Below are 17,520 nucleotides of genomic sequence, written 5' to 3'. Positions count from 1 at the left end.
CACACACACACGATACATCTGCCAGAGCCATCAAATGGGTCTCTTTCAAGCTCGCTCCAGAGTTCTGAAGACAACAACCCAGGGAAGCCTTTCAGAGTCATAATGGGCTTGACTCAATTTGAGTCATTGCGGACTTGAGCTTCATCAAAAGCACAGTCTGGAGAGAGTGGAGCTGCACAATGCCAGGCTGAGAAATGGTGTGCGACCTCAATATGGCCATCACCTTCTGGGAACCAACAGAAAAGCCTGTGCGACACATGGAATCCATTTTCACATATAAGATAATGCAATTAATGTCATAATGTTATACGAGGCAAAGATCACACAAAGAACACCTGAGGGCCATATACCATGTGAAATGCTGTGCAACAGGGCATAGGGAAGCTATAAAATGTGTATTTCATACACATAAATACACAATAAAGAAGTATATTAAATGGTGGTAGTGGGAAAACAAAACTGACAGCTCCCCTGGCAGAGGGTACAAATATTACGAGAAACCTTGAAGACCACAGGGAAACAATAAAATGTGTGAATATTTTAAATGGTGGTAATGGAAAAGAAATACATTTCAGATTCCCGTCAGAATGGACAGGGACAGAGGTGACCTAAGCCTTCCAGTGAGCGGGCCTTCTTGTCACTCACCACATGAATCCTCACGGGAGGAGTCCCTAATTGAGAATGACTTTAATAATATGTTATAACAATGTAATAATAATTCCAATCATATAAACCATTAGCCCTAAATGAAGAGACAAGGGGCTTTGAAGTTCAGTTTCGACGAGCTGGCTAGATTTTGCAATTTGCAAAAACGTCTAGTAGGCTCTGCCGTGTGGAGCAGTCAAAACAAGAGGAAAAACTGAGCTGGGGGGAGAGAGAGGGAGAGAGAGAGAGAGAGAGAAAGGGAAGAGAAAAAAAAGATGCTAAACTTGCCAGAGCCAGGCACTGGACTCCATCAGACTCGGGCGAGCGCCACAACCACACAGCGCAGCACAACAATTGTGGCTCTGAACCTCACAGTTTACAGTTTTTAGCCTCTTAAAACCGTGAATGATTGAAACTGTGTGTGTTTCAGAGACAAGCACTTTTTCCCCTTTTTTCTTCTTCGATTTTCCTCCCATTTCTTTCCATTTACAATGAGTCGACCCTCCAAAGGGCAATATCTAAAACCACCACAGCATTTACTGTTATTTTTAATTGTCCTCGGACTCGAATAAAAACATTTGACGAGGCACCTCTGTTTTGGCAGGATAATGGAAACCCAGAATTTGGCACGGGCTCTGCGCCACAAAAGTGTACTTTGGGGGAAAAAAAACAAAAAATAAAAAGACACTCTGGATCTCACCAACACCAACCAGGTTTTAACACCCCCAGAAAAAGAGTACTGTCCAAAACTGGTATGGAATCTTCAGACTGGTTCCCATAATAGAGTTTCTCTTAAGGCAAACGCCCACTGACAACATTTTTTGGCAGCAAGTCATGGAATGTAACATTGACACTTCCGTTCACATCAAAACGGTGAAAATAAGACATTATTTAGCACTGGTTTGAGGCATAACAATGACAGAAACATATTGTTTGGCAATATGTATGTCATTATGCCATTACATCATCATGTTTAAAAGCCAAATAGGAGCTAGATTAGCTATATAGCATTAGTTACCAACAGTTGCTAATGGAAGAAAATTCATGCTTTTAACCAACAATGCCATAAAAGTTGTCTAAAACGATCGAAAATGGAAAAAACATGTGGATTTGATGGAAAACCAAGCAATTTCTATGGACTTGATGCTCAAGAAATAGAACCTTGCTCTAAACTCTGTTGACGACGTGCAGACTCCATCAGTGGACTTTAATCCGTTAAGAATAATGAAATTCTAAACTTTGGCATCTCTTGGCACACGTCAGACACTAGGCGTTGGCCTTTAGATGACCATGGGTTTCCTTGGAAACCTCAGGGGTGTTCTTTCTTTCAGCTTAACAGAAATGCAAAAAATACAAACAAACAGACATTTTAACAGCTGGGCTGATTGTGAGGGACAATTATCTGTGGCATCTTTTGGCTTTAAAAAGAACCCATGAAGAGCTTCAAGTATCACTACTGAGCAAAGGGCTGTGTAGGCATTGGCAATGGCACAAAGAGTTGACTGTTTGACTCGTCTCCCCCATACCATCTCTTCACATGGCACCATCATCAGAATATAATTACATATCACTGCACCTAAAAAGAATGAGAGACTCTTCCAGCCTCTAGTCTAGTATGAAGCCTGTGATTGACTCTAAACCTGCCATATTGGTAAGCCGCAATATCGCTATCAAGTATTTTTTTTTTTGTCCAATGTCCCTGCTGTTTTGTGCTGATCTGTATAACCGTGGGTTCTGGATAGGTTCCATATCAATAAAATGTGGTATTATTATTATCAATGTCAATATTAACTGTCTCAGTTGAAGTCATGGTCGATAAAATTCGGCTAATATTAAGACATTTGAAGGAAGTAACATTGTAACATTCTAAATTCTTAGAGAGAGAGAGAGAGAGAGAGAGACAGAGAGAGAGACAGAGAGAGAGAGAGAGAGAGCAACCTTTCACGTTACATTACGTCGCTCAATAGCGCTCTCTCTCTCTCGTCCTGGGCCTGAGTTATGAGTGCATGTGCTGGGGAAAGCCATTACATTTCTCCCACACTGGATTAGTTCACTGACAAACAGCCATGAAATCACTCCAATGGAGGGCAATAAAATGAAGTGAGAGCAATAAGCCAATTTCACGTTTAATCCTTGCTTTAGTAAACCATGGCCTGGTATGAAGCACTCGAGACAACTGAAGTCAAACAGGGCAAAGTCTTAAATAAAATGAAGAAAAAAGAAAAAAAAACTACACCACCCCAGCTACACGTTTAATATCAATGCATAGCTCTCGCCGAAGCATTCCCCTACAGGCCATATGGTCCATGTTAAGCGTAATATAAAAAGCTCATTCAGATATACAGAGCGTCGGTGCAAACTTGGCACGCCTAAACCCCTTCCACCTTCACAGCCCCCCGATCCCTCTCTCTTTTTCTCTCTCACTCTCTCTCTCTCTCTCTCCCTCACTCTGCGACAGATTTTAGGTCTAGACGGAAGATTGGAAAATGGCTAGCACACTGCCGCAAACACGAGAAAGCACGCAGTGGCCGCGCCAGCAATCCCGGGGCTTATCCGAGCGAGCGGAGCAGACTAGCCTTACCTGTGCCGGCAGAGTCCGTAGGACCACATGCAGAGGAGGTGGGGGTGGGTGTGGGGGTGGTGGGGCAGGGGGTTACGTCAGCTAATGGGAAACAAATGCCACGCGTGTAACACAACCCCCGTGTTTCATTAATGACTAACTAGGTCAATGTGCTCACTCGTGTTGGGGGGGGGTTCAGCTCCCTAGGAACACATATGATTTGGTGTAGCAGGCCCAGGGCTCGGAGTGATATCAAACAGACTGATCACCCAGCTTCTTTGTGACAACCCACAATCTTTTTTTTTTTTTTAAGACGAGGTGAACTTTTTTGTTTTTTAGTGTCTGTCAGTCAATCTCTCATGTCAATTCTCCGATGGCAACACGTGTACCACATGTACTACGCACTAGCCTACATCTTTATTCTTTAGAATTCAAATATATTGTGCCTCTTCACTGCAAGCACTCTTACAAATGGAAGATATCAAATCTGTCTGTTAGTTTGTTTATTTGTTTATTACTGATGTTATCAAGCATAGCAGACCAAGCCAAACGTGTGCGGAGTGCACTTTATGTCAGGTCAGTATAAAAATGTTATCCACTTGTGCAGGTCCTACCAGCAGCCCTGTTATTGTTTAGTTTAGTATTTTTCTGTTGGCTCACTCACACCCAAACAGTATGTGTTTGTTGTTATGCGTGTCTCTTTTCACATCTGGGGCTGGAGCTCAAGGGAGTGTGATGAGCCCACGGCCCCCAACCACAGAGCCCTTCTGGGGGACTTAATTACACCTTATCCCCCCATGAGGAACAGGTAGACACACTGCACTGTGGGAGACACAGGAGCCAGAGAATAGGGACTGTCGGGAAGGAAAAAGAGGGAGGAACCGAGAGAGAGAAAAAGAGGGAGAGGTGGTAGCGAGGGACTGGATTAGGAAGACAGAAAAAAATGGGAGCGATAGAGTCTACAGGAAAGGCGGGGATGGGAAACGGACAGAGAGAGAAAGGAGTGACAAAGAAAGGAGAAGAGAAGGAGGAGAAGAGAATAGAGGTGGAGAGAAGAGAAGAGATTAAGCAAGACAAGGCAAGGCGTTTAAAGATGAGACGAGAAGAAGAAAAAGAGCATGGAAGAGAAGAAAAGAGAAGAGAAGAGAAGAGAAGAGAAGAGAAGAGAAGAGACCCATCAGATACACAGCCAAGGCCTGACATACCAGCAAGAACTGGGTGAACTCTCCGTAGCTAAGGTGCTTCTTCCGGTCCTTGCCAAAGTGTAACTGCACAAACTCAGAGTCCCAGTTGAAGGGGATGTGCTGGTGGATGGTGGTCTGGCTAAACACTTGCTTCACGTCCTCTGTAAAACACAACAGAGGAGTCCAACTCAATTTACTGTGTCACTGAGCAGACACCCGACTCGTTCACTAGAAAAAGGTTCAGAGTAGAAGAAACTGCCAACAGACGTGCAAAAAAAGCAATGATGACAATCGTTTAGATAAAGGGGAGGACAGTCAGTCAAAATGTAAAAGGTACTGTATCTGAGACGGCGAAATGAGATATATTTTTGCATGCAACACTTGTCTGTATTTAAATAGCCGCTGGAGTAAAACAAGAGATTACATGGGAAAACACAAAAGAACAGCCTGTCTGTTTCTGATTATATATAAAACAAACAGTTTAAAACAGAGCAGAGATGGAAGGCGAGCAAGACACAGAGAGAGGCTAACAGAAAGAAAGAGGGAGAGAGTGAGAGAGGAGGAGGAGGAGGAGAATTCTGCTCACCCCATACTTCTTGGAGCGAGACATCTTAAGCAGGTTTTATGCTTTAATGAGGCTGTAAATGCGGAGCATTACTGCAGAGTAACACTGCTCTCCTGGCCCAGACCTGCACTTATATTCTCAGCCTTTATGGAGCTGTCAACACTCAAGTTCTCCTTTTTTTCTTTCTTTCGTCTCTCTCGCTCTCCTTTTCTCACTCTCTCTCTCCTCTGTTGATTCTGCTTGGCTTGAGTACAATCACAGGTTGCGTGCATTCTATGTTGCAGGTTTATTAACTCCATTTCACCTAATTATTAAAAAATAACAGCGCCGTAATATTACGATCACTGCATAATTTGAACTTCTAAGATTTTTCCACATCCACCTTTGAGAAATCCATTTACTTACCTACATAAAAAGGCTTATTTGAAACATATATATAACGCAACATAAAACGAAATTACAAACATGACAGTAGGTATTAGACACACCTATTTACTACTTGGAAAACAAGAGTGGCTTAAAATAACATACTGAGACCATTAATGCTTTTAATATGGTTATAAAGTGGCAAAGTTATTTTCATATTGACACAGAGAAGCCGTTTAATCAAAGGAAAGCCGAGAAGAAAACTCTGTAATTCATCACGATAAAGCGAGTCTGACACGACAATAATCTCAGTCACGCGTTATTTGCACTGGATGCAAAGAACGACGGAATCTTAAACCATAGCAAATACTGCAGTTTAAGACATTGAGCTCCTTTCACTTCTGCATTCCTCTTATTTACAAAAAAAGTAGAGAGCACACAACATACCATTAAATATTCCAATTAACCTTTACTGGCTCTGAAAAACAACAGACCTCTTAATTAGGCTCCGAAACGTCACAACGAAATCTTTTAATTGAGCCTTTTAAATGCAAAAATTTACATATGTGCATATATAATCACACAAAATGATCTTACTCCCCACCGACTCCAACAATTAGAGCTAAATTTCCTTTCTCCCTACCTGTGCCTGAGTTATGTGCTTTGCATTCCAAATCAGGCCCCCCAAACCTAACGCACATCATCCTGGGAAGGCAGAAATTCAAGCTTGTTTAAATCAATTAGGCAAATTCGAGAAAAAACGTGACGTGTTCAAACTGCCTCCAAAGGTGCCAGTAGCACAGCATTAAGGTAATGCCATCCGTCAAACACCCACACCTTCTCCATCCTGATCAGAGCCGACACGTCCCCGTCACCCTGATGGTGGGTGTTGGATTGAGCGCTTCTCGGCTGTAAATAAAACGGTCGTTTAGCTTTTAAGAAGACGCGTGTGGTGGGAGTCTGTAATACCAACCCGGCAACTCTCCCCACACATTATAACTGACACTGACTTGTATTAAAGCATATTGCAGACACTAATAAATGTTTTGTGAAAAGAAAAAAGAAAAGAAATGATAAAAAAAAACGCAAATGGTCAAACTAGGCAATGGGTAGAGCTGAAGGAAGGTCTCCTTACCAAAAGTGGCTACGCCATTGCCAGTTTTGTCAAACAGCTGGAAAGCGACCATGAAGAGGGCGTCAGGCGCGCAGAGCACCGACTCGAAGGCCAAGAACTCCGGAAACGAGATCAACCTGATAGAGAGATAGACAGAAGAACAGAGAGAGAGAGAGAGAAAGAGAGAGAGAGAGGGGCAAAGATAGATAGAGCAGTCTCTTAGTCCAGCCAGGCATTGCATTACTCCACAATGATTGAGTATCATTCACTGATTACTGCGGCTCACATTGAAACAAGCAAGCCTCTTATTTCTATTGTGCCACACTTGACTCGGCGATTGTTTTGTTCTCTTCTGTAATTATTGGTATGAAATGATCACGGAGGAAAGTGTTTAAACAACCGGTCTAAACTCGGGCCTCAGGCTTGACTAAACGGCTAAACAAATGGCCTCCACAGGCCATCCATCTGAGGCAATCTCCAGTCAAGTGCTCCCCATTCGACTTGTCAGCTGTCATTACCTCAGAAGCACACTATGACAACACGGAACAAACTCTCACTACATCATCGCAGGAAGATGTGGTCATCCACAAACATCGTATGTGATTTACTGAAGACTATCACAAATAGTCACAAACTATCACAAAAAAAGGTGATTTCCTGAAGAGATATTTGGAGATGACATACAAGTCAAAATAGCTGAAAATAAATTAAAACACTGTACGGTCTGAAATAAATGGCAAAGAGGCAATTGTTGTGCACACAGACATTATTTAATGCAAATGTGTGAAGCCATTTGTAGACACACAGCAACACACTGCAGTTGATACTACTCTATCTAGCAGCAGAGTGTACTGCACACACAAATGTTACTGGAGTGCAAAAAGCAAAAAGGACATCAGCTCATCACACACACACACACACACACACACACACACACACACACACACACACACACACACACACACACACACACACACACACACACACACACACACACACACACACACACACACACACACACACACACACACACACACACACACACACACACACACACACACACACACACACACACACACACACACACACACACACACACACACACACACACACACACACACACACACACACACAGCCCAGTTCACACCACTGATCAGCCAACACCATTTGAGCACAGCCATGAGGCCCCTGGGGGAGACCAGCACAATCTACTCTTCGCTGAAGTTCAGCTCAAAGTTGCCACGGCTCCATTATGAAATTCACAAATGGATACAGTCATTACGCCGGGTCAGTCCTAATGAGCAGTCCTCTATGGGTGCGTCTCTAATTTATTTCAATTTCCAGGGAGCAATGATTACATTTTCGTGGCCATTCTAATTAATTTTGTTACTGATGAAATTCAAAAGTGGAAGAGAGAGAGAGAGAGAGAGAGAGAGGGAGGGAGAGAGGGAGGGAGAGAGAGAGGGGGGGAAGAGTGTTGTTCGCTTCCAGAGCGTCGAAAATCAGGCGTATTGCAGAGTCAAGCATAATTGTTTTATTAACTAAGCTGGTGGTTTTCAGCACCGTGGCCTGCTGTTAGGGAGTGGGTGGAGAAGGGGGAAGAGAGAGCGAGAGAGAGAGAGAGAGAGAGAGAGTGAGAGAGAGAGAGAGAGAGAGAGAGGAGGGAAAAACATGCATCAGCTCAGGCCATGCTTCAGCGGACCAAAACAAAAGAAACAACAGCAAACATTGCTGTCTGTGCTTGATTCCTTTCAAACAAAAATAACTAAATAAATAAAATAGAATGAATGTTTCTTCAAACATACTGTGAGGGCCATCATCATGTAACAGCAAACATTCATCACAATGTCACAAAGTCTGCAGGGGTCTGTTTTATAAAATGTGTTTAATAGCGAGGAGTGGACAGAGTGCATCGCTTTCACTTCAACTGACCTACTCCACCCAACCCTTCATCTCTAACCTAAGATCTGATGTAGTGTGGCTTTGGGGGTTTATGCATACCAAGACCAAACCCATACAATGCACTCACTGGGCAGACATCTTTCCCTGGTGCCTACACTGAGGATGAAGTGCATGATGGTTGATTAGCAATGCCTTGACTACTAACATAACAACGACCCGAGAGCGGGGTAAAGAAAAAAAAAAGACGCACTGCCATAGCTCTGCAGCGCAAACCAAAACCAAGACTCTCAATAATCAAATCAATGTCGAATCTCCTCCAACCATCAACTCACATGGCACGGGCCCAACAGTCCTGCAGCGTCGGCTTGCAGGAAGACAGACAGCGCTAAACAAACTGATTTTGGGTATGTGAGCAGATATATCTGCATTCTGTGGCAGAGGCCGAGGTCAGATTCTTGCCTTTTGGTTTGCCAGGATTTGTCGTTGGTTTCTATTATCTACAAAACACACACACACACACACACACACACACACACACACATTCACAGATTGCACAAGAGGCAATTGTGGTTCTGAAACCTATTGTCTGTTATTTCCCTTTCTCTCCAGAAAAAAAAAAAAAACAAGTGTGAAAACTCGAAAACACATTTCCATGTAATTGACAGTGGTGTCCTCTAAAACCTTAAGCGAGATGAGTGGGAGTGGCAGTGGGGTGGTGGTGGTGGTGGTGGCAAGTTTTCAGTCTTAGCGCTAAGCTTCAGCCTTAGAGCAGCCTTCAGCGCCCTGACAGGAGAGTACTAAGCAGGAGAGCATCTTCGGAGGAGGCCTCGTCCACTCCTGTCCCCGTCATGAGGCCTGAGAGCCATCACTGACGGAGCAACGAGCAAACGCAAACACGGGTGCAAGACAACGCTAAACGAGACAAGCGAGAGAGAGAGAGAGAGAGAGAGGGGGAGGGAGAGAGAGAGAGAGAGAGAGGAAAGGAGAGCAAGAGAGATAGAGAGAGAGTGCCAGAATATTTGGCTTTTTCCACCCCATAGTGCACCTCCATGGCCTGGCGAGAGCGTGTTCACATTCACGCGTCCGCACTGCTATTTTCCCAGCGTGATTTCTTTACAAAGTTTTAACCCCCGAGAGACTATGGGATTTCACACTTGGAAGGATTTTTCCATTTAGGTAGGAAAAACAGAGAGAGAGAGAGAGAGAGAGAAAGAGAGAGAAAAAGACAGGAGGAGAAGGTGGGGTGGTGAAATAGACTGAGACATCTTCTTGAGTCAGCAGGGATGTGCACATCTGCAGAATGTCTGATTTCCAGCCGTTGGCAGGACGCCTCTATCACAGGCCTGGCAGAGCCTGATGGATGTCACCATATCACTTGATTTAGCATTTCACCAGAGGGAAAGGAGGGAGGCAGGGGAGGGGGCACACCAACCCTGTTTGCATTTAAAATGCCGAGCAGATTATTACCGGTGACTCAGTTCATTCACACATGAACCTGAATCTGGTTGAAAAACATTTATTTTCACGGGAGATAACATACACACCTGCACAAAAAAATGATAGTAAAAAATATAATAATAAATATAGTGACCACTATTTTAGTGTGATTACATGTTCACAATTTGATTGAGTTTGATTGTCCAGAATACATTGCCACTATGGTCATCAATGCCATTCAAATGTTCAGCGTGGCTGAAACTTGGTTACGGTCAAGCTAAAGTATCACACACATTTTATATGTCATAGGTATCCTTCTCATAAACACATCAGTATTCAGTTCATCTAGTATTCAAAACCTCATAAGCAAGTACAAGAATTCCACTACGTATTATTTTCTTCAAAAATCTATTGAAACACTGACTGATACCTAATTTAATCCAGCCATGTTTTTTTGTCATCCTGTTCAGCATTATTTATTTGATATACAGTATCTGATACATACACTTCTTGATATTTTTTTATCCAACCCAAATAAACAAGGTTTCTATAGAGACTGCAGCCGCAGGATCCTTTGATAGATTTTATCCTGTAATAGCTTTTCGCGCAGCCATTTATCTATCTCCCGAGCCACACAATGTGGTGAATGGCTGCGCAATTACAGTGAGCGGAGTGAGCGCGAGTGTGAGTGCGTGTGCTCTGGTGTTCTCAGTCTCTCCCTGTTTAAAGCACTACCCCCCCCCCCCCCCACACACACACACACACACACACTCATCCATGCCCCCCCCCCTCTCCACCCCCTATGACCACATGCACTCCGCTCCGCCACACGCCGGCTGGCCCAGGTGGTTACCGTGGCAACGCGTTTTTCTTTTTGACTTACCCTACCATTTTATTGGCTGTCATTATGTATCATTAAAAACATACATATTAATGTAAAAGAAAGGAGCGCGAGTGCAGGGTGGAAGGGGCTGAAGAGGAAGAAAAAGGTGGAAGAGAGAGAGAGAGAGAGAGAGAGAGAGAGAGAGAGAGAGAGAGAGAGGTTACACTGAGAGAAACATCAAAAAACCTGAAGGGCTGGACCTGTAAGGACATTTTACTTTGTATTTACTACCTCCTGCCATGATGAAATAACATGCTAATTTTGGATGCGCCTCTGGTCAGACCACTACATTCACAGTGTGTTGTATACAAAACGAAAACTATTGTCACCTTTTTCAATATAAGTCCATATGGCATTTATTATAATATAACAGAAAACAACATGCATGCAGATGGAAGAAAAGGATCAAATAAATCCCACGAACACAAAATGCCAGATCACACACATGCATAGATTCACACAAATGCAAACGCAAACGCACACGCACACACACGCATAATGTCACCTCCTCATTGACCTACTGCAGCTGAATACTGACCCATTCTTTGTCTGGTCCACCACCCCCGCCAGCAGAGCAGTGGCCTCCCTGGACAGGCGGGTGTCTGTGTGTGCGTGGAGGAATCGGGACACAAAGTCCTCCGGGGACATGTAGTGCTCATCATTCTTGTTAATGCTGGCATACTGCAAAAAGATTATTTTGAAGACGATACAATGTGCTCAGTGACAAGAGGGAACATTTAACCATCAACTGTTAAAATACAAAGTGCATGCACAGTGCAAACTTCTGTGTGCATTCCTTACTACAATGTAACATTAATGTAAAGTAGCATTCATTATAGAATAGCTAGAAGAATTCATTCTTAAAATAGTTAAACATAACCTTGCTCCCGACTTACTCTATCGGCAGAGCAAACAGGTAGCTGACCAGTCATTTTGCAGTAAGACGAAGACAAAACAATGAGATTCTGCCTTGAGATTCAGATCCCACAGCAGGAACATCTCTTCTGCCAAAAGGCCAATGTTAGGCTACAAGGAACAGTGACCATGACTCACCTTAAGAAAAATGACCTTGAGCTCAGCAGGATCGGCCCTTCTTGGCAGAACTACCTGTCAAAACAATAATAAAAGAGATCAAATGAAATCTGTGCCAAAACAAAAAAAACTACTTTAAGTATTTTTACTTATTCTGGTGCTTTACTTTATTCATGTGCCTGCATTGGATGTTGGCATCATGCCCAACTTAAACCTCGCGCATTACTGTTAATATCAACAAATGGATGTTTTGGCTGTAGGTTCGCGTTACACACACTGATCATTTGGTGATGTCTTCGGAGTTCTCTGACGTTATGAGTTTTGACAGTGGCAGACAGCAGTTTGGCATTATCAGCCTAACAGTTGTTTCTGATTATACTTATAAACATGTGCGGTCTCACAACATCTAGGAAGAAATTATCGCGCTTAACTTCGGCTGGCAGCAAAATTCTGACGGGCTGTCATTCTAGTTCACGTTAGTGTTGGCTGGTGGAGGAGAAAGAACCGTGATTGTTATGTCGCACCGCTTGGTAAGGTGCATCAGTTCTAGTACGTCAACTTACAAACCACTTCTGAATGCAGGATGGGCGAACCGGCTGGCAGAATATAGACTGTTGAATTCTGCAGGGCACTTGTTGGAAAGAATGATCTGTTGCAACTAGGCATGGTGGGGTTACTGCATGGTGCAGAGTGCTTTGTGTGGGTGGTTCTCTGGTTTTATGGCCAGAGACAACTTAGTTATCCACACATAATGTCCCAATGTCATTGAAAGAGGCTAATGTTAACCTCGAACATTATCTTAGCAGGCTAACTAGCCATTCATCCCAGCTACTTGAATGTAATCTTGTAAGTAATCTTGTCGGTTATTTAAGGTCAAACATTTCCAGTGGGTCTTGTGTATGCATGGTGGATGCATTTTACATATGCTGTCAAATGATGAACTGACATCGTTGAAAAGTTGTCTTTTCTGCATGAAAAAGGGGCTTACCTTTGCTGTCATGCTTAGCAATCGTTCCCCGGGATGACTTCCTAGTACGCGATGACGTTACCATGGAGATCACGTGCTGGAGCTCAGTCTGTGCAGAGAAAAGCAGACTGAAAGCGGCTCAAGGGTCCACGTGGTCTTGTAACTACAAAACGGCTTTGACACGTGAAGTCTGATGATTAGGTCCAGCAAGTTAGGTTTGCTGTTTATGTCATATGCTTCTTAATTCGAAGCATAAGCTACAATTTAAATTGAAATGACACCTTGACTGGATCACAGACTAGGCCTACCAGTGCCTTAGGGCTAGGCTTGTGCTCTTAGGCCTTGGGCTAAAATAACTGTTATTTTTATATAGGCCGAGCTCTCGCCCATATGTCATTAATTTATGATTGATACAATTCTAAAAATTCTAAAAAAAAGTATATAAATGATGCTGCACAGTCTTTATGTCACACATTTGGTCCAGATTTTTTTTAAATTCATCTTTGCTGCTTCCAGCATTTGTGACTACAAAAGCTAAGGTTAACATTACCTACAACATAAAAACAATTTAAAAGGGAGCAAAGGCTCCTAATGCTAGATGGCCTTCAAAGAAGATGCATTTGGCGCTCAAAATAATTCATAGCTTTTTCCAAGTAGCTCTAAGGATTCCTGGTGCACAGCCGTGAACCACAGTGTTTTTCACAGCATGCGTTCTGCTTCTCTAAAAATGGGCTCCGCTGGGGTGAATGTGCTTCCCCCAAAATATTTATGGCACCAGGAAGATGGTTTATTGGGAAAAATTGCTCTGAGTAATATTTGTAATAAAAGAATGTGAAGCTAGAGCTCAGGGTCCCAAATTATGTTGAATGAACACCGATAATTTTCAGATCTGGATCTGGCATTTTCAAATTGAAGCACTTTTCCTATGGACATTATTTGCCTGTGACATTTACACAAAATGGCATTAAGCTACTTGCATGCATGATAAATAAGTGTGTAAACAAACATCACTGAATCATAAACTGAATCATATAAAAAAAAATGTAAAAAATTTAGAAAACAGAATGCACGACAGTCCGTCTTCAGTAAATTACTTTGTAGTTTTGCTTGGGACCTCTGACATGACATGACCTCCTGTATCCTGCCAGCGCCCTGCAAGTTGGGTTGTTGGAGAGGGGAGACGGGACCGACTGTCTGGGCCTCAAGCCACTATTTCAAGTCATCTAAACTGTCTTTTAAAAATAGCGCCACTTATAAACAAATGATTGAGGGCCCACTTTGTAGCTCTTGTTGCCGAGCATGGGTCCCTCTATTAGCGGTCATTGAGAGGGAACCCTGAAGGTCGGCAGGGTTAAATACTTTCTATTTTTAGCGACAGAGACGTCGCAGTAGGGCTTCTCAGCGGCGCGTCTTTATTTGAAATGCTGACAGGTTAATTGTCCTTTTTCAAGCACTGATGTCAATGTGCAGTGTGGTCCCACTTTTATTGCATCAGGCTGTCATTCAAGGCTGTTGTCTGCTCTTTCGCACATTCTTTGTGGACCTACGAAGTTCAGCAGGTTTTGTGATTAATGTTCAGTGGTCTTTCTTTCTTTCTCTTCTCCAAAACTCTCTCAATACAACTGAAGTCAATATGGATTTTAAATACAAACTGGAGGTGCGTTGAGTGATTCTCCTTGCCATTAAATAAAAGTTTTACAGATATATTGGAAAAACACTCTGCTGGCCATTATTTTTGATAAAAATGTCAAATATGTCATCTGCAATGAAGGCATTGGGGATATGTTGGATGAACATATTTGCAATAATGCATCACAATCATGAGAGTCTCCATATCCATTAAAATATAGGCTTGGCGTGAGAATAACAAAATAACTCCTTCTGCTTTTACTCTCATCAAACTGAGAGACACCAGACCTACATAAAAAAAGATATAACGCAGAGAGTGCACATGGGTGTCAACCACATTTACATAGCCCCTTAACAGAGTTTTTTGTTTACATTTAAGTAAAGGAGTGTTTGAACAACATCCAACCAATTTACTTAGCTGGTCAAAACCACTGTACTTTTATTCTGTGATCAAAAGTATAAACAACTTTGACACTAGACCAAGAGCTGAATATGAACTACTGACAAACGCAGGTCCTAGAAATCCTGGAGTATACATTTCCCATATAACTACAGCAATTAACAGTGAACTAACATGGTAATGCACGTTCAACTAATCAACAATTAACTATTAACAGTTTCCTAAAATGGTTGGACCAACATACTATTTAGGCTTAAGTTTGAACTATGATAGTTTCTGACCTTCAGTAGTTCGAACTAACGTGGTTAATGACGTATAGCACATGGAATGGCGCACCTGACAATCACAGACTTGTGATGGGCTACCTCAGTTTCATCTGTGCATTATCTTTTTTTTTAGTTATCAACTGTCCCAAGTCACTGCTGCTCCTGGAAGGTAATAATTTAGTTCTTTAAACCGACAGGGAATGTAAGGATTGTGAGGAATGAAGTCAGAATCACAATCATTTAGCCCTAATCTTATGGATGCTATTGAGTTTACATTTTCTCTACATAGGGCTCTCTCAGTGCCCACACACACACACACACACACACACACACACAAATATGCCTCAAACAAGCAATATTTTCCATACTCATGCAAGGACGCACCTCACACAGAGATCGCCACCCACCACACTCACTCACTCACTCATTCCTCTCCTCACAAACTCCTGGAGGACGTCGGCTTCTGAATGACTCTGTTCAACATCTTTCAGTTCAAATGAGGAGCTACACTAAACATGCTCCGGGGGCATCTGGGATGGGCCGAAACCAGGCCCTCTGGAGGGACGGGGCGGATGCGTCCAGGGCACTTTGAGAAGGTCCAGGCGAGAGGGCTTTAGCCGCCTCCCAGAAGGAGGGAGGGAGGGAGGGAGAAAGAAAAAGCGAAGGAGAAGAAGAAAAAAATTATGAAGAAACAAGAGCCCACACTCATACAACCTGCAACCTGAGAGGACACAGGGACCCCTCCCCAAAAAAACCTGGCTAAACGGACCCAGATGAGCCCCCGCCAAACACCCAGCCCAGGCACTCTGGTGTGTGTCTGAGAGATGGAGGGAGGGATGGATGGAGGGAGAGAGAGAGAGAGAGAGTGGAAGAGCAATCTGCTGTTCCTTCTCTTTCTCTCTGGCTGTTGCTGGAGTCTTTCAGGGCTCCTGTGCTTTCTCATAATTATGGATCACAGGGCCCAGAAAGCGGCGTGGTGGGAAATTATCGGCGGGCGTTTGTCTTTGAACGGCACCAAAGCACATCAGCAAATCTTTAAGTCTTTTCCTTTTCCTCTTCCTGAGCACTTGCCACCTAGATGGAATGGAGCTATGGGGAGAAATCTGCACTGCATGCTGATCTGCTGATTGTAATGAGTCCAAGCAAAGTCTCAAAAACAAAACAAAAAGAAAAATAAGCTAAAATGTAGACACTAAGTGTAGCCTACTTGCTGTAATAAGATAATCTGCATTGTGTTTGTATTTACAGCTTACATTGACACAAAATATTCCCTATAATTAAAAAAATATGATAGCTGCTGAGGAGATTTAGGGTCTATTTTTTAAATGGTTATGAAGCTCTTTAAGGAACCCTGCCAAACATGTTTTTGTTTGACAAGACTTCACTTGAAATGAATTGACTGTCTGATATGTATTGCATAACTATGTAGGCTACTCTACTGTGTTGCTGGGGCTTTTACTTATGAGAAGTCCTTTGTTCTCATGGTTACCACACACACATGTCAGATAGAAACAGAAGCTCAAAACAAAAATCACCAAGGAAATGTCAGGCTTTGTAGTCACTTCAGTCCACTCTGGGGTTTGGCAAACAAATAGTTTTTTGGTGGCTTTTTATTTGTATTTTTGCGTCTAATTCAGCTTGAACCGCTTAACATGTAAACTTTGTTGAAACAGTTGTTGAAACAGTTTTGATAACTTTATTCAGTTTGTTTTGATTTTCCATTGAAAATGCATTGTGGAATCTTTGTCGCTTTAAACTGACATCATAATATAGGGCATAATAGGGCAATCAACCTGGTCGTACCCAGAGCCGGAGCCTCTATACGACTCTGGTTGCACTTGTAACTGACAACTGCTCAAATTCTCGGCGTTGAACTAGTATTATAGTAAGTGTTTATATGGACATTCGTTAACATTATATTCCGATATCAACCCGATTCAGATTTCTGATCACCTTAACCCAAATAATATCATAGTCAGAATAAGCAATAATCGAATTAAGACATGTGGAGCCTATTCTGATTTTATTGCATTATTGAGATGCATTGTAGGCAGGTACTTTAATCGCATTATAAGGTCCTATTTGAAGTTTCGGTGCAGAAACAATTACAGAAGGAATGTTGGGCACTAATTACAAAGATTCTTTGAAACCTTGATCAACCGTCTTCTAGATATAATCGGACTATTCTGTGTAACATGTAAACGACGGGAATATGAATTGAATATTCCCAGGTCCGTTGATACCAGGCAACTTCCATACTCATCCATTCATCTCTCCCTCTATCTGTCTATCAATATCCATCCATCTATGATCTATCTATACCTACTTGCAGCTGTGTTCTGCTAGACTGCTAGCTCTTCAAAGGCCCACCTTCTTTGTCTCCTTCTCCATTCATCCAGGAATATTGATACAAGGCATCTTCCCTTCTCTCTATATATATACACTGTACATCAATCCATTTCATCCATCTGTTTGTCTATCAACATCCATCCAGCGTAGCAATTGCCCTAGAGACCTCTTTGCATGCACTATACTGTTGAAATCCAAAGTACAGCACCAGTGAGTAAACT

The 17,520-nt window shown here is 42.6% G+C and overlaps 1 protein-coding gene across 1 annotated transcript in view; it reads right to left on the bottom strand.

The window, feature by feature from the left end:
* Positions 1-12,714, bottom strand: part of slc25a13 (solute carrier family 25 member 13) — a 43,786-nt gene extending 31,072 nt beyond the window's left edge. The window contains exons 1-5 of the mRNA XM_076301019.1: positions 12,677-12,714; positions 11,710-11,763; positions 11,195-11,337; positions 6,456-6,571; positions 4,411-4,550 (exon numbers count right to left, since the gene is read on the bottom strand). Coding sequence (XP_076157134.1) covers positions 4,411-4,550; positions 6,456-6,571; positions 11,195-11,337; positions 11,710-11,763; positions 12,677-12,688 — 465 coding nt within the window. The 5' untranslated portion in view covers positions 12,689-12,714. The remainder of the gene's footprint in view (positions 1-4,410; positions 4,551-6,455; positions 6,572-11,194; positions 11,338-11,709; positions 11,764-12,676) is intronic.
* Between the last annotated feature and the right edge of the window lie 4,806 nt (positions 12,715-17,520).

Source organism: Alosa pseudoharengus, unplaced genomic scaffold, assembly GCF_046254945.1.
Source record: "Alosa pseudoharengus isolate Yale_2024_CS ecotype anadromous, Long Island Sound unplaced genomic scaffold, YU_APseudo_1.1 YU_APseudo_1.1_scf_23, whole genome shotgun sequence".
Lineage (NCBI taxonomy): Eukaryota > Metazoa > Chordata > Actinopteri > Clupeiformes > Clupeidae > Alosa > Alosa pseudoharengus.
Note: the sequence above shows the minus strand (reverse complement) of the source record. Positions and strands in the feature narration are given on the sequence as shown.